The sequence below is a fragment of the Sordaria macrospora genome, chromosome 2 (assembly GCF_033870435.1).
Source record: "Sordaria macrospora chromosome 2, complete sequence".
NCBI classification, from domain to species: domain Eukaryota; kingdom Fungi; phylum Ascomycota; class Sordariomycetes; order Sordariales; family Sordariaceae; genus Sordaria; species Sordaria macrospora.
In genome coordinates this window covers 2456311-2480149 of record NC_089372.1, presented here as the reverse complement: position 1 = coordinate 2480149, position 23839 = coordinate 2456311, and the positions used below count along the sequence as shown (strand labels likewise).

Sequence of the window (23839 nt, the reverse complement as noted above, 5' to 3'; positions counted from 1 at the left end):
CCCCAACACACAAAGTAACTGGTACCGAAAAGGTTTCTGCTTGACCATCCTTACTGGTGGCTCCAGACCGAGACACGATCAATCACGTTTCCTTGGTCGTCACACCCAGCCTTGTGTGTGCATGTGGGCTGTATACGTGCTAGCCGTTTGAGAGCACCTGGCGTTGTATCCGCGCTTCCGTTCATCACCCGTCCCTTGTCATCGTAGGGCAATTCCTGTCCCGGATGCCCAAGATGGGCAAGATATAGGTCGCCCGAAACACCCCAAGGCGGGCCACCGGTTGAGGGGTCCTTGTCAAGTGGCCATTCGAGGCAGACGAGTCTTCCGCCGTCCGGGTTGAGAAGATCGGACATCCTCTTGGCATAGTGTGGGCGTGCTTCAGCCGGAAGGGCGCAAAAGAACTGGAAAGAAATCCCAGTCAGTGTGTCTGGACTAATTGATTGCAAGCCGAGGCGAGAAAAGAACGTTTCAAAGCACACGGAGCACCAGGGACCATACCTCATAGTCGAAAATAAGATCAAACCCGTTCTTCACCTTTCCATATCCCGAATCGTTCACCCAGTCATTCTCGAAAAAATCTCCCGCCACCCACCTCACCCTTCCCTTCGTAGTGACGCCCAGCTCCTTCCTCGGCGCATACAACTCCTTCCGCTTACCCTCATTTTCCTCCTCGGCGACCCTCTTCTCATTCTTCTTGGCCTCCTCCAAGCTCGCCGGAGACGAGTCAAGTCCAAAGACGTCATAGCCGTGTGCAGACAAAAGTAGCACGTCGTGGCCTCTCCCACAGCCAGGGACTAAGGCTTTGGGTCTCGGCTGGTCCCAGTCGTCAGAACTGTTGGGGGCTCTTGGGAAGAGCTCCCGGTGCAGTGAAAGGACTTCGTTGAGAGCTTGGCTAGGTCCGCCGCGGTCCCACGGGGTGAAGGATTCTTTCCATAGCGTGTCCCAATGTTCCGGGTGGCTAGAGTAGTCTAAGTCTTTGAAGAGCGAACGGAGGCGCTGGAATTGGCCTTGGATTGCGTGGTCGTTGGCGCTTGGGGTGTTGATGGGGGGTTCGGGATCGCTTGCCATGGTGTGCTAGTGGGTGAGCTTATGAAGTGCAACTGTATAAACCATAAAATAAGCTATTTCGAAAGATTCTGAGATGTCTCCTCGTATAGCCCTTCGTATTCACGTTGGTTGACCGTTGACTCACGGAGGTGGGCGTAGAGTGTTCATCGGTAAAACGAGAACAGCTGTGGCTGACCGTACCTAGGCACTTTCATGCCTCCACATATTGCGTAATCAATCAAGTACTATCATCCTCATATTAGAGGTTACATAATGCGAGCGTTTCATAGTTTATTTACACCCCCAGCTGTCATAATGAGGTAGGCTTGCGTGAGAGTCCGTTCCTCGGTCAGCGTCACTCACCTTGACCGTCCTTCGGGCTTACCTAACACTCACCGTGCTCACCGTGCTCACCGTTCACCGCAACCCCCTTGGCCCGCTGGCCGATCTCGTTGGGATGTTCCCCGCGAAACTATTATCAGTGACAGCTATCGATAAGAAGGACACGTTGATTGGCCAACTACCGCAACGCCAACGAGCCTCGGCTTGTCGTTTGAAACCGTCTCGGTCGACAGTTTCCCGTCTTAGTGAACAGCACCGACCGGATATCGTTTGGCTGGTAGTACGTAGGAGAAAGATGGTTTTAAAGAACCTCTTGATATCCTCCGGCCCCGATCATCCCGGATGAGAGATGGGTTTTGGATTGTTTTCACCGGAGAACCCACCAATTCTGACAACTACCTCTACGAAACCACAACTAGTCGGTAAAGAAGGAGCCGCAGCAATCATCAAGATGGATGTCAACACTCTCTTCGGCATCAAGGTACGTCTAACGGTCTATTGAAGTCTACGTCATTTCATGTCATTCCCATGCACCGCACCGCACCGCACCGCACTGCAAATGCACATCATACAATGCGCATAGCATACATATTCCCTTCCCCAACGAACGACCCCCAAAAGAATGAACGCTAACAACTTGATTCAACACAGGGCAAAGTCGTCCTCATCACCGGCGGCGCCAAAGGCATCGGCCGCATGATTTCCGAAGGTTTCGTCCGCAACGGCGCCAGAGTGTACATCTCCTCCCGCGACGCCTCCGCGTGCGAGTCCGCCGCCGCCGAGCTCAACGCCTTGGCCGAGAAGACCTCCTCGGGCGGTTCCGCCGTCGCCTTGCCCGCCGACCTCTCCTCCGCCGAGGAGTGCACGCGCCTAGCCCAAGAACTCTCCAAGCGCGAGCAAAAGCTGCACGTTCTGATCAACAACTCCGGCGCCACCTGGGGCGCCGCCTACGACGAGTATCCCGAAAACGCATGGACGAAGCTCCTCACGCTGAACCTGCACCGGGTGTTCACCCTCACGCAGGCGCTGACGCCGCTGCTGGAGAAGGCGGCCAAGAAGACGACGACTGGTGACGTGGTGATTGACCCGGCGCGCGTGATCCACATCGGCAGCATCGACGGCATCAGAGTCCCGCTGCTGCCGACGTACGCGTACAGCGCCAGCAAGGCCGGCCTGCACCATTTGAGCAGACACATGGCCGTGGAGCTGGGGCCGAGGGGCATTACGAGCAATACCCTGGCGTGCGGGCCGTTCCCGAGCAAGATGATGGCGGCGACGCTGAGGGACTTTGGCGAGGATATCAAGGCTGCGAATCCCCTGGGGAGAATCGGAACGCCGGAGGACGCGGCGGGCGCGTGCCTGTTTTTGGCGAGCAGGGCGGGCGCGTTTGTCAATGGGGCTACGGTGACGCTTGATGGAGGAGTGGCGCTTATGTCGAAGATTTGATCAAGTTTGAATGGTAAGGTTAGCTCGTTAGGGTGGTCTGGACTGGATTGCTAATAATAGCGTTTTCTTATTATTACACACGTATGGACTCGAAATTTGGGTAATCTTGATGATCCAGTGATTTCTCGCTTGAAATTATTACCTAACCATGAGTATCTCGGCTGATATCTATCCATCCATGTATACGTTTTATCTGGTTTGTGCTGGTAGTAAAAAGAGAGAGCAGAGATATCTGAGTGGAAAAGTGCAAATGGGATATATCCAGCCGATAATGCTTATTATGACAAAAAAATCCTTCTCACTCCCCTGTGAGATGATACATGTAGCCACTCCGCCGCCCGTTGTGGTAAAAAAAAATTAAAAAAATTCAGCATCCGCCTGCCCCGGATCTTCTGCGCCGCCGTCCGTCTCTTATGTGTGTAAGGTATATTTGTGCTTGTGTATGCTCCCCCGTGGTTTCCCTGTGCCCTGGACCCTTGTACTCCATGATGCCGTATGTCCGAAATGTCAAAAAATAAAATAAAATCAAAGTGTGAAACGCCCCAGTAACGCCCAGACGGTATTAGTGATGAGAAGGGGAAAATGTGTGTGAAGGGCTGCCTGCGAAGGCTTCTTCTTCTTGTTGGTGTAGAGGAGAGGAGGGGTGGTGACAAAATCAAGTTTCTCAGCAAGCTGATGCTGCCTCAGAGAGTCTCATCCGTGAGGGTTTTCTTGTGCCGTGGTTCAGGTGCAATGGTTCCTGAGTTATTGTCGGTGGCATGCCATGTGTGCTTCCCGAATGAACCAATGTCGCAGACCAAGTCTCTTCCGGATACTCAGAGTTTTTCCCTGTGACCGGTTGGCGAAACTGCCCATTTCGAGTCGCTTTGATGGTGAAACGTCGGGGAGGGTGAAAAACAGTTCCGTCAATGAGCCAGATGAATCGCTCGTTGACTTCCATCAAAAGGCCACTCTCGTTTCCGGACCTCTTCGCCATTTGGGGACGATTGGTGACAACAGCAGCCAGCGATGTCGCAATCCGACTCCAATTCGGCCCAGAAGTTGTTGTCGTTGTTGCCCAAAGTGGAGAAAACACCGATTGTCGTCTCTACCCCATGATCCTCGCAGGAGATGCCTTCTTCAATCACAACATGTGATCAATCGAGTCGTTTATGAAAGACCGATATCCTCAAAGTCACGCATCATCACAGCCATCTGGGCGCGCTTTGCGGCCTCAGCGACCAGTGTGAAGTCCTTGAGGAAGGCGTCCGTCGAGTTTCCAGTCTTGGCGGGAGCAGGTTGAGGCGGCGCGATCTTGGCGGCTACGGGCGACCGTTGGATGGAAGCCATGGAGGAGGTCTGCTGAGTTGTGGGGGTGGAGTTGGAGGCGTCCATGATGATTGCTGTGAATCGAAGTCTTGGGGGTTGTCTGGTGTTTTTGTATTTGGAAGTGAGCGGTTGCCGGGTGATGGACAGGCAACTCTCAAAGAAGGTGTGAGTGTTGTTGTTGATAAGGTTTTGCTGGTAAGTGCTCTGGGGTGATCGCGGGAGCTGAGCTGAGGGAGGTGTGTGTGGTCGAAATATTTGGTCGCTGCTGCGGTAGAGAGGGAAGAAGTTGTTGGAGATTTGGGAGGGAAGGTAGGAGAGAGAGGTATATAAAAAGAATGGTGTGTGTTCGTTCTTTCGCGGAGGAAGCTCGCTGATAAGAGAATTTCTCGCTCTCCGAATTCCGTCCAGGGTAGGGTGTGGGATTTGATGGGATCCTCTTGAGTGGATCGACCGAGACCGACCGACAGCAGCAGAAAAAAAAAAGGCCGGGGGCGGGTGCTTGTCTTCACGACTGAACCAACGCCAAGGATGATGTATACGACTGTTTCTTGGTTCTTGAATTCCTCAACCCTTTGCTCCGGTTTTTGCTCGTTCTTCTCCAATTTTCCAGGAATGGAAGGTTCCCCGCTATGACTTCAGATTATCGACCGATGTTGAGTCCTTTGGTTTTGCGATACAACTTGGAAGCAAGCAAGCAAGCAAGCAAGCAAACAGTATCTGACGAGATACTGTGTAAAACCAGGCAATGATTGTCGAAGGAGGACAGAGCACACGAGGGAGAAGAGGACAGTCAACAGGCTAATACGGCAACCAATACCTGGTAATCTGTCCCCTTTTGTAGTGGTGTACTGGAAACGGGGATGGTGCAGGCTGCAAGATGCAAAGTGACCTCTGGTGTGTCTTGTTGTTTGATGCCCGTTGACGTGGTGATACTGCAGTGCCGGCGGTGTCCGATAGTGACAGGATCGATCGATGAGATATCGAAGGGAATGGAGGACAGCTAGGTTGCGTTGGTGTGTAGGATTGATGGGGAAGAAGCCTTGGGACGACTGGGGGTGGATGACGGTGAAATATATCACATTCTGAATTCCATCCTTTGAAGCATCAGGTGGACGTGAACAACTCCCCTCCAGCCATGTAATCTTAGTTGCTTCACAAATCAACATCTTCACCTTTCTTCTTCCACAAGACTGACTGACACCTTCCAGGTACCTCAAAATGGATAAATGTGTAGATACCCAGCTCGGAGTAGCGGCTGACCGTAGTGACCGTGGTGACACTCATTGTTTCGGCGTCATAGGTGATGGAGGATCAACAATGGGGCTTCTTCCAATTAACCGTGCCAAGCCAGCAGATTGTCCTGTAAGAGGTACGGGCGAGGTACCTCCGCAGAACAGCCGGCATGTCGCATTTGCGTTGTCATTTGCTCTCATTTCCTCGTCATCCAATGCTTTCCGTAAAAGCCAAAGCCTGTACCTCACAGGTACTCTGCAGCGTGGAAGTGCTTGTCTGGGGTTTGCAGACAAGGGCGGGGGACGTTTGATCCACCTCCATATGCGCCCCATATCATGATGTCCACCCCGTCCGTCGAGGCCCAGGTGCTCCCGTTCCCCCACACTCTTCATGATTCTCATCTGACCTTTAAGTTCTCATCCCTATTGCGCCAGTAAGAAATACTCCCTGACAGATACAAGCAAATGGGCCACACGTGTGTTTAGCTCATGGCGACAAGCATTTACCATTTGTCGGTCCTTCCAACCTGAGTGTACATACGTACCTTGCGCAAGAGTCTTTTGAAGATTACTTGATCTTTCTGCAGACGAGTGGACCAACTCTTCAAGTAAGGGTTCAGTCGCAAGCCGACAATCCTCGTTCCTTATTTCAAGCTCTTTTTTATTAATAGGTTCGGTAATCTGAAGGGACACTCATAACTCGTGACCCCTGACATTTGAAATGAAGTGAAGCACGCAATCACAGCGAATGGCGATGCGCAGGCTGACCCAGGGCGAGCATAGTTCGTCCAGAAATATCTTCAGGTGTAATAGATCTCATTAGATCGACAAGACCCCGAGATGGTCTGTTGATGATACACGATTCGTGCCGTCCGGTTGGTATTTCCCCATGTTTCACGGATATTTGGTGGGAGCCAGTTCGTTCCTTTGGAGCAGAAACCTTCCTAGGAGCCAACCTACCTAGATACAGTACTCGCTGGCACTTCAGTTGCCAGCTCCTTTGTCCTGTAACACACCTATGTGAGCTTTCTCCGGGTATCGTGTAAATTTCTGCCTTCGGTATCTGCTTTGTTGAGTTGGCACTGCTTCGGGAGTTGGCACATGTGAAGCCCTCTTCCGGCAGCATCTCATCGCTATCTTCCGGGCAGGGCCCCAGTCAGTTGCAACCCCGGCCCGGAGCGGAGCAAGGGTGGGTGAGTGTGGGGGCACCTTGAATCTTTGGCTCTACAGGGCTGCATTTTGGCTTTTTCAATTTCGGCCTCTTTGTCCGCCCGCCCGCCCGCCCGCCCGCGACCACATGCGTATCCGCAGCTCCAAGAATCCAAACACGGGGTTTAATTTCTTGCTTGGGTTCATGGATAAATCTCCCAGACATTGATGTTTAATAATGTTTCGGTAGTTTTCGTGTGCTGTATGTGTAGGTCGAGGTAGGTAGCTTGGGTAGCCCTTGTGTAGTGTCACTCAGAGAAGCAAAAGCCTGACAGTTTAAAAGGGTCGAACGACAGTGGAACCACAATGCTGCCAATCCCACCCGGGCAAGCCGCATATGCGTCGAATGTTGAGGATTGATGTTATAAACTCCGAAAATTGAATCCTCTAATCCTCTTTGATGAGACTGATAACGCGGCAAAAGATCCCGGTATCCCTAAGCTAGTCAGCGACCTGCCACGTTTGGCGCGGGACAAGTTGCGGAAAGTTTGGCTTCAAGAGCCGTCGCTTCGAGGGAGCTAATCAACGGTGAGAACAAGATGTCGGCGAGAGAGTGGCGAACTATGTCGGAAGTACAGCCGAACCAAGAGTTCGAATGGCGTTTTGGGGTGCTTTGTGATTTCGTTTCATTTTTTTTCATGCTTCCACCTTCGAGTTGCCTCTCTGGGCTGTTGATCTTTGATGCAATCAGTCGGATTTGGGAATGGCGGCAAGGCGGTTGAAAGGACAACGGAGGGGTACCTCATGAATCTACAAGTAAGAGAAGCACAAGTCCCGGGCGCTGCAGGTACGCGACGGTAGTGTGGACGGGCAGAAATACAAAAGCTTGGGCCATGTTGGCTTTTATAGCGGAACGAGTTTCGGGTAGGCTCACCGGCGTGACTTCCCGACATTTGTGCGGCTTCGGTTCGGTGAAATGCATTCGGTGCATTTGCACGCCGAGGCGAGGCCGGCCCAATGCCCCACTTTCAGTACACCCGGCCCCACTTACTGCCCGCGCGCCCGGTCCTCCACTAGAGGTAGCCGAGCCGCGTTATGGAGACACGGAAAGGAAGGAACCGAAAAGGTTGACGTACCGCGTAGCTGTCTCCATCCGGAAGCTGCGACATCGAGATTCAGGAACAGCCACTTCACTTGTCACACTCCGCTTCAGGCCCGGAACCTAGGATACCGATCGAAACAACTTACCTACCCCTCCATAAGGTACGGCTTGAAGTCTCTACACAACGCCATACACCACCCCGCTCGCCGTCATAATCGAAAGCCAAGAACCATCATCGTTCCAGTCGTCGCATCGCATATTTTCTACACATCGTACCAGGTCGATCCGAGAACAAACCATGGCGACCACCACCGCCGCCGCACCACCTCGCAAGTGGATGCAGGTCCCTCGTCCGCTCCAGAAGCTTTTCGATACGTTTCCTCTTGTCGCTTACGACGTCAACGCCCTACCCGCGCGAGCACAATCGGCTACTTCCGGCAACCTTCCTACACTTTACGTCTTTTCCACCGAGGAGGATGCGCTACTGGGGGCACCAAGCTTCAACCCGAGCTGTTTGAAGTGGCAGGTACGTCGCCGAAAAGGTTACTTGCAGAGGGTCAAGCTACGAATGTCTAACTCTACTCTCTCACATCAAATAGGCGTTCCTCAAGCTTGCCGGTGTCAAGTTCCAAATCCTGCCCTCGACCAACCATGCCTCACCTACCGGCGCGCTTCCGTTCATCCTCCCTAAGCGATCGGCCCCTACCGACGCCCCATCACCAATCCCGTCATCCAAACTCTATGACTATGCCCTGAAATACGGTACTTCAAATCCTCCAGATGTTTCAGCCCTGAGGCTTGACGCCTACCAAGCCCTCCTCGACGTCCCCATCCGAAACGCCTGGCTACAGGCCCTTTACCGCGACCCCGAGTGCACAGATCTGCTAGATAGATTCTACATCACGACAGCTTCCTCTTCATTCTGGGTGCGCGGCGCACTCAGACACCAACTGCGCCGAGCAGCAGAAGCCGAGATTCTAAAGACCGGGCCCGGTGGCGCTGCTTCTACGGCGTTATCTCTACTAGTTGATGAGGACGCCGTGTACAGAGCGGCTGTGAATGCCTTTGAGGCATTGGCGACACTGCTTTCGGAAAGCAAAACTGGGTGGTTCTTTGGAGCGCAGACGCCGACAATTTTTGACGCAAGTGTTTTCGCTTACACGCATCTGATGCTCCAGTATATGAGTGATGCCAAGGGCGAAGGAGAGGATGATGGGGGATCCATTTTCAGGTCTAGGAGGTTAGGGAATATGGTTAGGAGAGCTGGATCGGCAGAATTGGAGCAACACCATGACCGGCTCTTTGAGCTGCTTTGGCCGGCAGACTCAAGTGCCAACCTTTTCAACGACAAGGCTTGAGGAAACAGGTCATTGGAAGTGAGCAGATTCAAGCTGGCTATGGGAATGCATGACGAGGGCTACGACCAGAGTAAACTGTACAATGTAAGATATCCCGGAGAAACAGAGGACAACTTCATAGATAGATACCCCGCTGAACCTTGATGTCAGGTTGGTTTAGCAAGCGATAAGGGCGGGACTGAGTTGGAACCAATAGTACGGGTCACTATTATTGATCACCGGTGACCGGACTTAGTGGCCGGAACCATTCCGGCCAAGTGGGGTTTAACATCGGCAAGCTGAGGCCGGCTGGGACCGGCTAGGGCCGGAGCAAAGTGGGGATTTCCCAATTCCCATTAGTCAATCCCGGTGTCATGGCTCACATGTACACACCGATACGCACGCCTGACGACACATGCGGCATCGTGGCTTGGTTTGTGCACGGTTGAGATGCAGGCCGGGCCGAAGTACTTGGAGTTGAGTTTCACAGCTTTGTCGTTATTGAGACGGAACTTGTCTCGCTGGCCGATGATAAGAACAATCATTGAGACGACCCGTTAGACCACTTTGAACAAAGACACTCGCCGATATTAGGCCAACACTATGTCGAAACTCTCCGTTTTTTTTGGAGAAAGAAAGCCTCATCGACCACAATAACCGAATGGGATTGACGCCTGCCAGATATCTTCACGTTTTGCATCGTGGCTGCCAGATTTATACACCATCTCTCATTCCTACTCCCTTGCAGTGGTCGATGGATGGAAGGCGGGACCACAGACAAACTATCACAACCCGTAGCTATTGTCTCTTGCAACCCGTCAACCCATGACAAAGAGAAACCGGCCTTGGGGCGCGCCTGCTGTGATGGACGAGACATGGGAAAATGATTGGGTTGAGCATGCTACGAGAGGCCGGAATGGATTCCGGCCACGGTCTATATAGGCGCAGAGATACTCGGTCTTTTCACATTTCAACTTCTGCATATGCATCATCCTCCAGACGAAGGCCTCTTAGATCGCTTTTTTCTGCTCGCTTTTTCAAATTTGGAACAACCATCGCCATCATCATCATCATCATCGTAATCATCATTGATCATTTACGACATCCGCACAATGGGCTCCCTGGAAAAGGATACCGCTGTCTACGACACCGACTTCCCCATCCTCCACAACCCTCGTCCAGATGATGTCTCCCTTCCCGCATTCATGGTCTCTACCACCCGTGGCTTTCTCCCACGTATGGATCCCGTCGTCAACTTACCTTCCGAGTTCGACCCCCTTGAATGCATCCTCCGATGCATGCCAGTCAAGACTGCTTCTGGAAAACCAGGCCTGCTCGCCAAGGGCAAGGGGCTGCTTGGCAAGGCCGTCCACAAGGAGCTGCCGGACTTGACCGAGTTTGTGGACAAGTATAGGCATGACCTACCGCTGATGAACGCCCTGTATCGGGACTACTCGTTCCTGGCGTCGGCATACTTGTTGGAACCCTGCCATGAGAGGTTCGTAAAAGGGGAAGAATATGGACTTGGGAGACAGGTATTGCCGGCGAATGTGGCGAGACCGATTGCTAAGTGTGCTGAGATGTAAGTGCTCACCCCTTACTTTGGTCGATCCCACAAATCTTTGCGTCGAGGGTTGTCTTTGGAGCTTCGTCTCTGTTCGGTGCCAACTCCAACTCAGTCTTCACTCTCCCACCTTTCTTCCTGCTTCATATCAATCCTCAAATGACTGACAAGCTCCGCCTAACATAGATGCGAATTCAAACCCTTCATGGAATATGCCGGCTCGTATGCCCTCTTCAACTACCGCCTTGTCGACCCCTCCCTCGGCTTCTCATTCTCGGACCCCTCCAACGTCCGCCTCATCCGCGCCTTCGAGAACGGCCTGGACCCTACCTCTTCCGAAGCTGGCTTCGTGCTCGTCCACATTGACATGGTCCGGCACTCCGGTCCGCTCGTAGCGGGCGCCGTAGCCTCTCTCGACGTATGCCGATCTGCCCTCTCCTCCTCGTCTACCAATCCCGAGGCCAGACTATCCGCGCGCCAATCCCTCAACATGTCCCTGTCCAAGATGCTAGCCGCCCTGAAGAAAGTCAATGCCACAATGGAGACCATGTGGAAGCGCTCCAAGCCCAACGAATACACCTCGTTCCGTACCTTCATCTTCGGCATTAAGAGTCAGAGCATGTTCCCCAACGGCGTCGTGTATGAGGGTCTTCCGGGCTCAGACGGCAAGCCGCTCTCATTCCGCGGCGAGTCCGGCGCAAACGACTCGATGATCCCTCTTATGGATAACTTTTTGCAGATCCCTATGCCTGACACGCCCCTGACCAAGATTTTGGAGGATTTCCGGTCGTACAGACCCAGCAACCATCGAGCGTTTTTGGAGTGGGTGAAGAGGGGAAGCGAGGTGGTGGGGTTGAGGAACTGGGCGCTTGCTCTTGATGATGGTACGGATAATATGATAGAGGAAGAGAGGGACGAAGTGAGGCGCTCTCGGAGCCTGTGGATTCAGATGCTGAATCAGGTCCGGGACTTTCGCTGGCGTCATTGGTGCTTTGCTAGGGAGTATATCCTTAAGCAGACGAGCCATCCGACGGCTACAGGAGGCAGTCCGATCGTGACGTGGTTGCCGAATCAGTTGCAGGCTGTGCTGGGGGATATGGTGAGTTTGTATGAGGGGATGGGAGGAGATGAGGCGGGAGGCTTGGGTGAGGAGTGTAAGGATATTATGGATCTGGTGAGGAGACAGGACGAGACGTTGAAGAAGGAGGTAAAGAAGTTTTGTGAGGAGAGGGGGGTATCCAGCGCTTAGGGTCCTGGCGATGGTCCGAGAAGGTGGGTTATGACTTATGACTTGTTTGAAGCATTGGTATTCCGTTTGACGATGGATTTGGGACTCTTGACCTCACTATTTTTCTTTTCATTAGCAAGAATGCTGTCCATTAACCCAGTTCAGAAATATCATGAAAGACGCTAAAACTCCCAAGTAATGCAACCGACATGAAAAATCGTCTACCCACATATACACATATTAGCATTAATCATGATGAGCCCAGGAGCGTCGTCCTTCTGTCAATCTCTTCTACAAGGACCCCCAGGCTGGAATCAAACCATCATCCCCCCTACCACAACCGCCACCCCAACGATCACCTCCACGCCCCTAACCTCCCTCGCCGCCCCTGCACCAACCAGCGGTGCAGCCGGTGCCTTGGTATACGTAGGCAGCTCCTTCGCCTCCGTCGCCGTCGCTAACTCTCCCGAGCCCGTAGGCGTAATCACGACCGAACAACTGACGCTTCCACAAGCGTACCCGCTCGGACAACACCCAGGCAGCGGGCCGGCCTCCTTTCCACACATGTACCACCCATAAGCGCACGTGCCCGTTGCTGTCGTGGTCGGTACGGCAGTGATGGGCACCGCGACGGTCATCCCGTTGGTGTTCTTTATCGTGGTCATCTCGATTGGCGGGCAGTTGGTTACGCTGCAGTCGCGGCCGGTTTGGCAGCAGCCGCCGCCGGCGGAGGCGAGGCAGGGGTAGAAGCCTGTTGGGCAGTAGTCCAGCGAGGAGGAGAGGGCGCTGCTACTTGGGGGCATGGTGGTTGTCGGTGGGGGAGGAGGCGAGGAGGTGATAGTAGTTGAGGATGAGGATGTTGGGCGGACCGGAGGGATGATGGCTGTTGTGTCGCTGCTTGTGGGAGCTGGGAGGGTGGTTGTGGGGGATGTGCCTTCTTTGATGCCTATTTATGTAAAAGTCAGTATGGTACTCTGCTATGGTATGGTGGACAACCAGGAGACGGGGAAATGGATAGAGAGAGAACTTACACCCAACACCAGCACACACAAACCCAGGTAAACAACACCCGCCTCCAATCTCCGACGCGCACCCCGTGTTTCCATCCGCGCACGTAGACACCGACCCGCCGCACGTCGCGCCCGCCGGACAACACCCTACCTTCCCCAGACCGACATCCTCAATCTCCACGCAGGTCTCCGACGTCCTGCAGCAACTGTTCGGGTACCCGATGCGCGAACAGCTGGCTGTGCCTTCGGGGCAGTTCCATTGCCGCTTGTGCTTGTCGTGCTGTTGCAGGCGGGCGAGCGCTTCCCGCGACCGGCGGAATAAGCTCCAGGCTGCTCGTTGCTCTTCCTCTAGCTTTCTTTGGAAAAGAAAATCGTGGTTGGCGAAGGGTGGACGGTAGGATAATATCAAAGAGGAGGAGTTGGGTTGGAGGAGGTGGAAGTCTTGTTCGTCGGCTAGACGGCGGGCGGCGAGGACGGGATCTTCGGCTTCGACTTGTTCATGTTGCTGCTGCTGCTGCTGCTGCTGCTCGACTGAGATGAAGCCCATGATGGGTGGCAGGCGGTCATCGTCATTGGAACCCATGGTATCGGCATTGGCGAAGGCGACGTAGTGAGGGTGGAATTTCTCGCTTTGGTCGGGAGGCATCTTCTTGATGGCTGTGGGAAGTTGTTGTTGTTGTTGTTCTTGTTGAGCTTGCGCGGCTTCGAGGTGGGCGGCGATGAGGAGCCATAGTGAGTGTGGGAGGAGACGCATGGTTGGTTGGTGACTGAGTCTTGGGATGTTGGGTTTCGATTTTTTCCTTCTTTTCAACCCTTTTCCCGCCGCTTCCTCCGTAGGTAAAATTCCGTTGGGATGGTTGTTTTGTGGTGAATTGGAGAGAAATATTTGAGAGAAACAAAAAGTTGTTGTTGTCGTGATTCAGCTCGCAACTTTCGTTTAAACTTTTGGGTGGCTGGGAGAACCTCGATGGATACCTGGGATACCTTGCAAGCGGTGAGACTACACGTACCCGATCGCCAACCAAAGTCAATACCTAGGCGCCCGGCCCCATGAAGCTTCTTCTAAGAGCCTGGAGAAGGCTTGAGAAGTCTTGAGATTCGGACAATTTTCCCTGTGGCCAGAGAAGAATCCGAAAAGAAAGTTGATGCCGTAGCGTTACTGATAAAGGCAGGCTACCTCTCGTGGTAGATGTCGAAGATCGAGGTTGCCGGTTGCCGTGGACACCTCCGAGCCTGAAAAACAAACTGCCTGAACGAGAGAATCAGCGTACGCCAAGTGGTAGTGGGCCGAATAAGTGGCACTTCCAGGTGCTTTTGAAGGCAGCCATTGGGCCCAAAACGCCGGGAGGTGGGACATAATCAGGGGGCAATGAGTGGACGACAGCGACAGTCACGGAGATCTCCCGCTCTGTGTGGTGGAACCCCACGACACGCCCTTTCTTGCATGCTCCCGTCGCCGGCTCCGAATCCCGAAGCCGGGCCGGGTCATTGTTCTTGTTCAGGTTTGTAACGAGGTATGCAAACGTACATACATCTCTATCCTATCAATGATGGGTATCTATTCTAAGTTGTATGGTATCATGAAAATCTATACCCTGCTGTGCTCATAGATGCGACATTCCCCTCGTACACGGCTTTTATCGTACACCAACATATCTCCTTTCTCTACCTTTACCAAAGATGCGACTTCTCCTCCTGAACCTTAAACTGCTCAAACTCCGACTTCACCTGTCCCTTCATGAAGGCCGAGGTAAGCAAGCCCGCCGCAACGCTGACGTTCAAGCTGTCGATCACCGTGCCACCCGACATGTTGGGAATGTTGACCTCATAGTCCGCCTTGCTCTTGATTTGTCCAGGAAGACCCTCGCCTTCGCTACCGAGAAGGAGAATGCAGGGGTTTGTGCGCAAAGGATCGATTTCCTCGATCTCATGAAGGTCCAGGTGCTTCTGCAGGTTTCCAGAGCCGCTGGTGCGCGGGACGGCCGCATAGACCAGCCAACCGTTCTCCCTCGAGTCCTGAAGGAACTTGGGAAGGTGGCCGACGGAGAAGAGAGCGAGCGACTCGGATGCGCCCGCAGAGGCCTTGAGAGCGACCGGGGTCATGGACGCCGATTCCCTCTTGGTAATGGCAACAGCGGTGGCGCCTAGAAAGCTGACGCTGCGGAGGATGGCACCGAGGTTACCGGGATCCAAAATCTGATCTACCACGACAACCAAGGGCTTGTGAGTGGTGCTGGACGCAGAGACAAAATCGGATTTGCCGTTGATGAGGGCCTCCTCGTGCGATTGGTGGCCCAAGACAACCTTATAACCGGTAGTCCCCTGCCCGGTCTCGGCCTCAACGACCTCTCCCAAGGAGATCACAGGTGGTTGTGGGAGCGGGGACGCTTCCAGGATGTAACCGTTGTGCGGGCGGGATCCGCTCATCTTGTCCATCATCTTTAGACCGTCTTCGTTGACGAAAACGATCTCGACCTTGTTCCTCTGAGCGAGCTTTTGGATGGCGGCGTCCTTGGCCAGCTTCTCACGGTTGGCTCCGGCGTAGATGTAGAGCTTGTAAAGCTTGCGTCTGGCCGCCTGAAGAGCCGCCTCTACCACTGAAGTGCCGTACAGGAACTGCGAGGCCGCGGTGGTATAGGGGATGGATAGTGACTTTGGCGTTGTTTCTTCCCTGTCGTTATCCCTGAATAATTCCCTGCGAGGGGTTCTGTCGGTCTCTCTCCGTTCCCGGGTGCTGCTGCGAGTGTCTCTGAAGGAGTCCCTTCTTTCAGGTCTTTGGTCCCTGCGTTCGCTGCGGGAGACCCTGAAGTCCCTTCTAGGTTCACTGGGCTCTGGGAATGGTTCATCGACGGCGTCGCGGAGCTCCTCATTGATTTCCACAGTCCGCTCCTCCCGAAGCCTCCTGAACCCATTGTCGTCATCACGGAATTCGCGGGGTTCTCTGCTGAAGCCGTCCCTCCGTGGTTCCCGCCCGAATTCGCGGGGTTCTCTGCTGAAGCCGTCCCTCCGTGGCTCCCGCCCGAATTCGCGGGGTTGTCTGCTGAAGCCCTCTCTCCGTGGTTCACTTCGTCGATCTCTAAAAGACTCCCGACGGGGTTCCCTGCCAAAGTCCCTGGATGGTGCTGGTGCCCGCCTCACGGGCTTCTCAGACTTGGCGGGCTCTGATGATGAACCTCCCGCAAAGGCCGCATGAAAGTCTGCTGGATCCAAGAGGTCCTTGTTGAATTTGGACGCAGGCTTTGAAGCAGACTTCTTCCCAGATGACCTGGCCTCGTTCTCCTTCCAAGGTGCCTTTCCAGTTTCACGCACCAGCGCCTCCTTCACATCCTCATCCAGGTAGCCGGTCTTGAGTTTGTACACCAAGCTCTTCTTGCCAAACTTGGACTCGGGATCGTAGAAACGAGCCCGTCGTGACTGAGGATCGGCCTTGGCGGGGTATTCGGTAATGTCCTTCTTGCCCTTCCGGATCTTGTAGGTCGGTTTCGGTAGTGCCTCTCTTGCTGCCTTCCTCTCGGCATATGTCATGCTGGATTCATTCTTGCTTGACCTCCGGATGCCGGCGTGTATTGCTGAAAGAGAATGAGCTTGTCTCATGCATAAAGTGAAGACTGTTGCAGTCGCCGGCGTTTGGCTGAGAACCGTAGGCCTTGCAGCCCGGCAAAGCATGGATAGTGTCATGGTCTGCTTTAGACCTGCAGTCGGTGTTGCTGGAGACTTTGTTGGCCCAAGACTGTGATATGTGAAGAATTTTCGAATGTTGGTGAAAAGTATGGAACGAATTCAAATTCTGGAGTGAAAAGATGAATGGTTTCAAGTAAGAGTGGCTTTTGTATAAGCTATGAGAAAAACAAAGAGTGAGTGAAGCACTGGAAATTTCTTCTATAGAAAAAGTGAGAAGCACAGGACGAGAAGATGCAAAGATCTGATTCTAGGCCCGGCGGATCCCATCTACAGATGCTAAAAATCTCAAAGGAAAGCATAGGGTCTGTGCAGAATGCGCATAATTGTTAAGAGCCCCTGTTTGTCATATCTTTCGACGCTGACGTTCACAGCGGCAACACCCCGTGTTCCACTGAAGAGCCTCCCATGGTGGATCAAAGCAAGTCAGTGATAGGGCTGCTGTTTGTGGGGTGAAGCTTCGAAGTGCATGGGTGTTCGCAGTTCCTTATCGCCCGATTGGATTGTCAATGGATTGTCACCTAAATGATTCCATGCTAGGTACGTCGCGTCTCTTCGAAACTATTCTCGGCTGTCGCGTCCCCCTCCTCCCACCCCGGCAAAAGCCTCCCAAATCTCTCGCCGCGCGAACAACTTCAAGGCCGCCATATTGTATACTGTACCAGTCCTCATACTGGCCGATATTTCTGCAACCCATGTATTAAAGGTTGGCGAACCAGACTATGTCTCCCAGCGTGTTGCTAATCCCTCTAACCTGATCGGATCCAGACCACCCCCTCGTCGCCCTTCTGGTGCTATCCATAGCAGTTCTCGATAGCAAACGGCGACTCCATGTATTTACGACGAGATGGCGAACGAAGGTAACGCCCACCCAAGCTCTGACGATGAGCTGTTTGTGTCCCCGGCAACGGAGCCCATGGCGTATACCTTTCAGTCTGATCTATCTGAAGACGAAATCCAAGTCGCTACCGCACAGCCCGCCGCGCCCAAGCCGGTATCACCACCCGCGCCCAACGCCGATCGATCCAAAAGCTCTCTTGATCCCTTCGCCGCCACACCGAAACCAGAGCCTTTCATCCTACCCCCCGCGCCAGCTGACGATGACAACCCCGGTTCATTCCTCGAGCAAGCCGCGGCTGCTCTCGCGGCAGTGACGAAAGCGGAAACCTCCTCGACCAAACCCAAGAAACGAGAGTCGGATGCGTTAGCCAGCTGCCGTGGAAGCGTGAATGCTGTGGCCAGCGGGGTTACAGTCCACAGGAGAACCGGCACTAGGCGTGTTGACATCGAGGTTGCCTTGCCCTGGATCCCGCCATCGGAGCGGGCAGCATTCACCCATGTTGAGGTTGAGGATTGGGATGAGGGAGCAAAACACTATGATACCCGCAGGCGAAGGAACAAGGTAAGCAATACCTGGTTGGCGCGATACTACACCTTTCCCGGTTTCGCGATAAGGCAATAGAGGCCATGGCTAGTGCCATGCTTGGTGAAAGATACATACATGGACTTTGCGATGGAAGGCGGAGGTGTAGGGACCTGGTCTCGGGGCAATCGAGTCTGTTTGTTTGCCCACGTAGAGCTCCGCTTTCTTCGCTGGATTATGTGTCCAAGTGGCATCTTCTCCCATCTAGACTTGGAGATATCATACTTGAGCTCTGGAGCTTTGTAGGAGCGGTTGGATTTGCGTTTCAGATCGAACCTCTACACTTGCAGCAAACGCCGTGACTCCTACCCTCCCCATCTCTACTACCCCTTCTTCATTCTCCTTCCCTACACTTTCCTATATCTGGATCAGAAACTGTTCTTGATCATCACAACTCAGCCCTTCTCGTTGAATACTCTACAACCCCCTCATCTTCCTCACCGAATCACAAGCTTCGATCAAGATACTGCTGTGCAGCCCAGGAAGCAATATGGTAAGAGCTCACTCAAAGATCACATCGCTTTGGCGTTCTCACCATGCTCCCACTTCCTGTTCATGGAATCTCACAGCGTTTTGGTCTCGTTTCACTTTGGCCTTGGCTGGAGGCAGCGATCTCATGCTCCTCTCAAGTCATACTTATCCATCATGGCTGATTTTCGCTGACATTTATGCACACAGCCCGCTTACGATGATTATCGGTTCGATGACGACCTCGAGGGCCTCGGCCTGCGCAAGCGAAAGAGACGGTATGAAGACGACGAGGAACTCTACGAGGAGAACTCCGGCGATGAATACGGTGGTCGCCACTCCCTTCATGACTATGGCTTTGTCAACGGTGCCAAGCGCAGCACGCGTAGCGCCCGCGCTTCTAGTGAAAGGAGCATAGCCTATGAAAGCGGCACCGAATCACGAGCGCTGAGACCCCGCTCACAGAAGAAATATCGAGATTACGACAAGGATGAACTCCAAAATTCTGACGATGACGATGGTTTTCTTGTTGTCACATCTGACATCGTCAAAACCAGAGGCAGGAAAAAGCGGAAGTCCACTACGAAGGTCAAGGCGTCAGGGGGAGATTCAGATATCGAGTTCGAGTCAAAACGGCGTTCCTCTCGGGCCAACAAATCCAGGAAGAGCATGAAGGAGATTTTCGACGATGATGATGACGACATCTTCTACGTTCAAGATACCAAACCTACCGCACCCAGGATTGCCAGTGTTCGAGAGGTCTTCCAGCCGGCCCCGGTGGACTTTAAGGATGCCCATCGTCCGGTGTGCGACAGCTGCGGGTACCCTGAGGGTAATCCAAACAAGGGAGCCTTCGTTCACTGTCAAGGTTGTTCCAACTCTTACCACAAGATATGTCTCGGCACTCGCAATACCCGTGAGCAGCGGGTCACCAAAGTCGACACGGACTCCTTTGTCATGCAATGTCGATTTTGCACCGGTTACTACGCCAAGAGGGACAATCGTGCTCCGAAACACGATACCTGCCAGTCCTGTCATCAAGTCAACCCGTCCTGCACTCCCTTTTCCGAGAAGAAAACACCCAAACAAGAAGAGAAACTGCGTGAGGAAAATGATGGAGTGGATCCTATCAAGCCAGTAGACCCGAAGCTGGTCAACAATCCTCAAAATGTCTTGTTTCGTTGTAGCAAATGCCATCGAGGCTGGCATTATGAACACCTACCTCACCCCAACGAGACACGGGATCCGGCCATCAATGATCCTCTCAATCTACGCAGTCATCGCCTACAAGAATACCAAACAACGTGGCGATGCAAAGAATGCATTGATACCGAGGATCTCAAGATCGACAAGATTGTGGCGTGGAGACCAGTCAATATCAAGCCCAGCCAGTACGGCAAAGGTCAGACCATTCTCGACTTCACCGATGATCAGATCGAGTATTTGGTCAAATGGGAGGACAAGTCCTATGCGCATTGCGTCTGGGTGCCAGGTCCATGGGTTTACGGTGTCAGCAAGGGCAATATGCGTCTTTCTTTCATCAAGAGGGCCCTCGGAGAGGGTATGGAAGACCAGGCCAGTAGGGATGAGCCTGCTGACGCGCTCCTCAAATGGACAGAGAAAGAGGCCATCCATGACTCATGGTTGACCCCCGATATCATCCTCGATGTCCAGTATGCTGCCAAGTCGATTGAAGACACAAAGAAGTATAAGGCAATGTCGCTTGCCGACAGGATGGAGTACGATTTGAGCCGCATCTTTCACGTTGTTAAAATCTTCGTCAAGTTTGAAGGTCTGGGCTACGATGACGCTGTCTGGGACACTCCACCTCCTGCGGACTCTTCCATGTATGACGCCTATCTTGAGGCCTACCGGGAATACCTCAACGGCAAGCACTTCAAGTCGGAGCCATGGCGCAACCAAAAGGAACGCATTGAAGCATTCAGGCAGATGGAATTCAACGGTGCTATTGAGGTCAAGCAACAACCACCCGGGCTTACTCGTGGCAAGCTGATGGCCTACCAACTTGAGGGCCTCAACTGGATGCTCTATAATTTCCGCCACGACCGCAGCGTTATTCTTGCCGATGAAATGGGTCTAGGAAAGACTGTTCAGGTGGTTGCTTTGCTCTCCAGCATGATCCAGGATAACCCGAAAATCTGGCCCTTCTTGATCGTTGTCCCCAACCCGACGTGCGCCAACTGGCGCCGTGAAATCAAGAAATGGGCTCCTGACCTTCGGGTAGTAGCCTACTACGGCGGCCGGGTATCACAAACTCTGGCCCTTCAATATGAGCTGTTCCCGGGTGGTACTAAGGACATGAAGGCGCACGTCGTCATCATGTCTTATGACTCCATCAAAGATACCGACACTCGTAGTCGGTTCAGCTCAGTGAAATGGGCTGGCCTCATTGTTGACGAGGCACAGGCACTGAAGAATGACGAGAACAGTCTCTACAAAGCACTTTCGGCCATTAATATTCCCTTTAAGCTTTTGCTTACGGGTACACCCTTACAGAACAACAAGCGAGAGCTTTTCAACCTCTTGCAGTTTATCGACCCGAAGCTTAAAGCGGAGGAGCTTGACGAGGAGTTCAAGGATATTACCAAGGAGAACCTTCCGAAGCTTCATGAGCTGATCAGGCCATACTTCCTCCGTCGTACCAAGGCCATGGTACTCACCTTCTTGCCGCCGATGGCCCAGATCATCTTGCCAGTGAGCATGACTGTCTTGCAGGAAAAGCTCTGCAAGTCGATCATGGAGCGCAATCCTCAGCTAATCCGCGCGATTTTCTCCTCCAACGGAAAGCTCAAGTCACAGGACCGTGGCTCGTTGAGCAACATCCTGATGCAGCTCCGCAAGTGTCTGTGCCATCCATTTGTCTACAGTCAGTCGATCGAAGATCGGAACCTGTCCCCGGAGGTCAGCAAGCGGAACCTGGTCGAGGCCTCTTCCAAGCTTCTGTTGCTCGAAGTCATGCTTCCTAAACTAAGGGAGCGTGGACACAGAGTTTTGATGTTCAGTCAATTCCTCGACCAGCTGACAATTTTGGAAGACTTCCTCGCGAGTATGAATCTTCCGTATGAACGACTTGACGGAAGTCATTCTGGCATGGAAAAGCAGAAAAGAATCGATGCATTCAACGCCCCGGATTCCAAATTGTTCTGCATGCTTCTGTCAACCCGTGCAGGTGGCGTCGGTATCAACCTTGCGACTGCCGACACCGTCATTATCCTTGATCCCGATTGGAACCCTCATCAGGATATCCAGGCGCTTTCGAGAGCCCATCGTATCGGTCAACAAAAGAAGGTGCTTTGCTTCCAGCTTATGACCGTCGACTCTGCCGAGGAGAAGATTCTTCAGATTGGTCGTAAGAAGATGGCTCTTGATCATCTTCTCATTGAGACCATGGACGACAAAGAAGGCGAGGCTGTTAACGATGTGGAGAATGTGCTTAAGCACGGAGCGGCCGCCTTGTTCGGAGAGGGGCGCAAGAAGGACAGGATCGTATATGATGAAGCAGCGATTGAAAAGCTTCTTGATCGTTCGGCCAAGGAAGAAACGAAGCAAGACGGCGACAAGTCCGCCGAGTCTGCGTTCGCTTTTGCCCGTGTCTGGGCACAGGATGGGCTGAAGGATGACGTGGAGACGGAGGAGAAGGCATTAACAATGAGTGTTTGGGACCAGATTCTTCAGCAACGAGAAGAAGAGGCACGCCTCGAGAGGGAGAAGGAAATGCAGGCCATGGGACGTGGTGGCCGACGACGTCAAGTAAGTGATAACAGGTTAATAGTGTGCTTTCTGATGGCGCTAACCCCTTGACTAGACGGCGAACTACCGCGGACAGAAGTTCGAGTTTGAAGAAGGCCAAGAAGGAGATGAGAGTGACCATGGCGATCAAGACGGTGATTTCATGGGCGGTGATGCAAGTGATGGGGAAACAAGCGGTAATGAAGATCGGGACAGTCCCCGTGGTGAGTTCTTACCCAACGGAGGCAGCTCACGCAAGTTACAGGCAAAGAATACACAACAACAAGGTACGAAAACTCCAAACAAAGCCCCAACCAAGAACAAGACGAAGGCTCCAGTGGTCGCAGCCTCAAGGAGGAACACATCGGCCACTGTAGCCAAAGCTTCTACGCCCAAGTCGGCTTCTACGCCTAAGTCTAGAGCTAGCCAGCAGAAGAAGCTTCCTCTTCAGTCATCTTCTTCGTCTTCAACAACTAAGACACCACGCTCACGCAAACAGCAGATGCCCAAGACAGTTCGGACCCCCGGAACCCCCAAAAAAACCGCTCAAGGCAAAACTCCCAAAGCCAGCTCGTCGTCCAAATTACGCCCGTCCCCATCCCAGCAGGCCCAAAAGCAACCGGCCGCCAACCAAAGCCACCCCGACCTGGCAGCAACGGCCAAGACATCTACCGACTTGCCGGCTATAACAGACCCAAAGCTCAAACCCCCGTTCCCGACGGCGTTGCCATGCCCCCCAATGCCGTGTCCCCCAATGCCATCGGCGGCGACCTTGCCGTTCACCCCAGGCCCGTCCCCGCCAATCAGCGAGCAAACGGAGCCTCGAAACTAACCTCCAATACTCATATTCCCGTCCCCGTCCTAGGAGCCGGAATCCGCCCACCGTCTCTTAACGGTCTTCCCAATCTGATACCTAACCAACAGCATAACAACCTCCCCTCAAACGCCACCAAACAGCCATCCAAGCCCAGTGCTCTCTGGTCCAACCAAGGCCCACCCGTACCGCCAAATGTCCCTCATACTTCGTGCTTCGTCTGCGGCTTCGTACACCCTCCTACGTGGATGTGTCCCGAGATGAGCCAGGAAGTCCCTCTACGGCTGGCGCTGGATAATCTTAGGTTCATACCACACCAGACTCCGGAGAGGTTGGAAGTCAAGCGTAAATTCTTGCTCGAGATGCTGAGGGTGGTACAGCGGAGGAAGGATGATGCTATGAAGGCGAAGCAGAGGCAGTCGGGTCAACCGCCCCAGCAGAGGGAAGGTGGGGAAGGAGGACAAGGACAAGGACAAGGACAAGGACCACCGCAAGTTCCAAGGCCTCCATCATAGTAAGACGACTGCTTGGTTTACTGGAGATACCATTCATTAGGTTGAGGGGTGGATGAATAGGACGGGTTGGCTAGTTGGTCGGTTGCATTGTTTAAGTCATGTCTTTGTAGTTACCCAAGAACCTGCATTCGATTTCGCCTTCTTTTTTTCCCTTGCTTGCTCAGTTGCTACGGATGAATGAATCAAGGGCGAGAAGAGTGGGCAAAAGTTAGAAGAGCATGCTTGGGCTAGGTTTGCTCGCGGTGGTTTACACTTCATGGTGACCATGCCTCAGACGTTGACTTCCATACATCAAGTGTCATACCTATAGCAAATAACAAATCAGTCAGTATAACACCATGGGATGCAGACAGATGATAGTGATTGTGGTTGTGCTTGCCTTTCGCATCAAACTCGGGCGATGAGTGAGTGAGTGACAGTGGCACG

The 23839-nt window shown here is 53.2% G+C and overlaps 8 protein-coding genes across 8 annotated transcripts; 4 read left to right on the top strand and 4 right to left on the bottom strand.

The window, feature by feature from the left end:
- Positions 1-50: 50 nt before the first annotated feature.
- On the bottom strand, positions 51-1106 carry SMAC4_08373 (uncharacterized protein; the record flags this gene model as incomplete). The annotated part of the gene is made up of 2 exons (XM_003343898.2): positions 499-1106; positions 51-401 (listed from the first exon to the last, which is right to left on the bottom strand). Exons 1-2 carry the CDS (start codon positions 1066-1068, stop codon positions 51-53), a joined length of 921 nt encoding a protein of 306 aa, XP_003343946.1. The 5' UTR covers positions 1069-1106.
- Positions 1107-1628: 522 nt separating this feature from the next.
- SMAC4_08374 (uncharacterized protein) lies at positions 1629-2952 on the top strand. The gene is made up of 2 exons (XM_003343899.2): positions 1629-1870; positions 2041-2952. Exons 1-2 carry the CDS (start codon positions 1739-1741, stop codon positions 2833-2835), a joined length of 927 nt encoding a protein of 308 aa, XP_003343947.2. The 5' UTR covers positions 1629-1738; the 3' UTR covers positions 2836-2952.
- Positions 2953-3984: 1032 nt separating this feature from the next.
- Positions 3985-4209, bottom strand: SMAC4_08375 (uncharacterized protein; the record flags this gene model as incomplete). The annotated part of the gene is made up of 1 exon (XM_003343900.1): positions 3985-4209. The coding sequence occupies one exon, from the start codon at positions 4207-4209 to the stop codon at positions 3985-3987; it is 225 nt and encodes a 74-aa protein (XP_003343948.1).
- Positions 4210-7467: 3258 nt separating this feature from the next.
- SMAC4_08376 (uncharacterized protein) lies at positions 7468-9185 on the top strand. Its single transcript, XM_003343901.2, has 2 exons — positions 7468-8152; positions 8226-9185. Exons 1-2 carry the CDS (start codon positions 7925-7927, stop codon positions 8982-8984), a joined length of 987 nt encoding a protein of 328 aa, XP_003343949.1. The 5' UTR covers positions 7468-7924; the 3' UTR covers positions 8985-9185.
- Positions 9186-9438: 253 nt separating this feature from the next.
- On the top strand, positions 9439-11972 carry SMAC4_08377 (uncharacterized protein). The gene is made up of 2 exons (XM_066090791.1): positions 9439-10545; positions 10714-11972. The coding sequence occupies exons 1-2, from the start codon at positions 10076-10078 to the stop codon at positions 11774-11776; spliced, it is 1533 nt and encodes a 510-aa protein (XP_065946087.1). The 5' UTR covers positions 9439-10075; the 3' UTR covers positions 11777-11972.
- A 19-nt stretch (positions 11973-11991) lies between these two features.
- SMAC4_08378 (uncharacterized protein) lies at positions 11992-14262 on the bottom strand. The gene is made up of 2 exons (XM_003343903.2): positions 12787-14262; positions 11992-12701 (listed from the first exon to the last, which is right to left on the bottom strand). The coding sequence occupies exons 1-2, from the start codon at positions 13517-13519 to the stop codon at positions 12070-12072; spliced, it is 1365 nt and encodes a 454-aa protein (XP_003343951.1). The 5' UTR covers positions 13520-14262; the 3' UTR covers positions 11992-12069.
- Positions 14263-14436: 174 nt separating this feature from the next.
- On the bottom strand, positions 14437-16443 carry SMAC4_08379 (uncharacterized protein; the record flags this gene model as incomplete). The annotated part of the gene is made up of 1 exon (XM_066090792.1): positions 14437-16443. The coding sequence occupies one exon, from the start codon at positions 16441-16443 to the stop codon at positions 14437-14439; it is 2007 nt and encodes a 668-aa protein (XP_065946086.1).
- Positions 16444-17290: 847 nt separating this feature from the next.
- On the top strand, positions 17291-23750 carry SMAC4_12622 (uncharacterized protein; the record flags this gene model as incomplete). The annotated part of the gene is made up of 4 exons (XM_066091076.1): positions 17291-17845; positions 18545-22105; positions 22161-22371; positions 22587-23750. The coding sequence occupies 4 exons, from the start codon at positions 17291-17293 to the stop codon at positions 23411-23413; spliced, it is 5154 nt and encodes a 1717-aa protein (XP_065946085.1). The 3' UTR covers positions 23414-23750.
- Between the last annotated feature and the right edge of the window lie 89 nt (positions 23751-23839).

What these genes read in the sequence shown, in the direction of transcription:
- SMAC4_08374 (XM_003343899.2), top strand. Translation starts at nt 1,739, where the DNA reads ATGGGTTTTGGATTGTTTTCACCGGAGAACCCACCAATTCTGACAACT. An exon ending in ACACTCTCTTCGGCATCAAG is followed by an intron (nt 1,871 to 2,040) that starts GTACGTCTAACG and finishes GATTCAACACAG; the next exon opens with GGCAAAGTCGTCCTCATCAC.
- SMAC4_08377 (XM_066090791.1), top strand. Translation starts at nt 10,076, where the DNA reads ATGGGCTCCCTGGAAAAGGATACCGCTGTCTACGACACCGACTTCCCC. An exon ending in ATTGCTAAGTGTGCTGAGAT is followed by an intron (nt 10,546 to 10,713) that starts GTAAGTGCTCAC and finishes CGCCTAACATAG; the next exon opens with ATGCGAATTCAAACCCTTCA.
- SMAC4_08376 (XM_003343901.2), top strand. Translation starts at nt 7,925, where the DNA reads ATGGCGACCACCACCGCCGCCGCACCACCTCGCAAGTGGATGCAGGTC. An exon ending in CGAGCTGTTTGAAGTGGCAG is followed by an intron (nt 8,153 to 8,225) that starts GTACGTCGCCGA and finishes CACATCAAATAG; the next exon opens with GCGTTCCTCAAGCTTGCCGG.
- SMAC4_08378 (XM_003343903.2), bottom strand. Translation starts at nt 13,519, where the DNA reads ATGCGTCTCCTCCCACACTCACTATGGCTCCTCATCGCCGCCCACCTC. An exon ending in TGTGTGTGCTGGTGTTGGGT is followed by an intron (nt 12,702 to 12,786) that starts GTAAGTTCTCTC and finishes TTACATAAATAG; the next exon opens with GCATCAAAGAAGGCACATCC.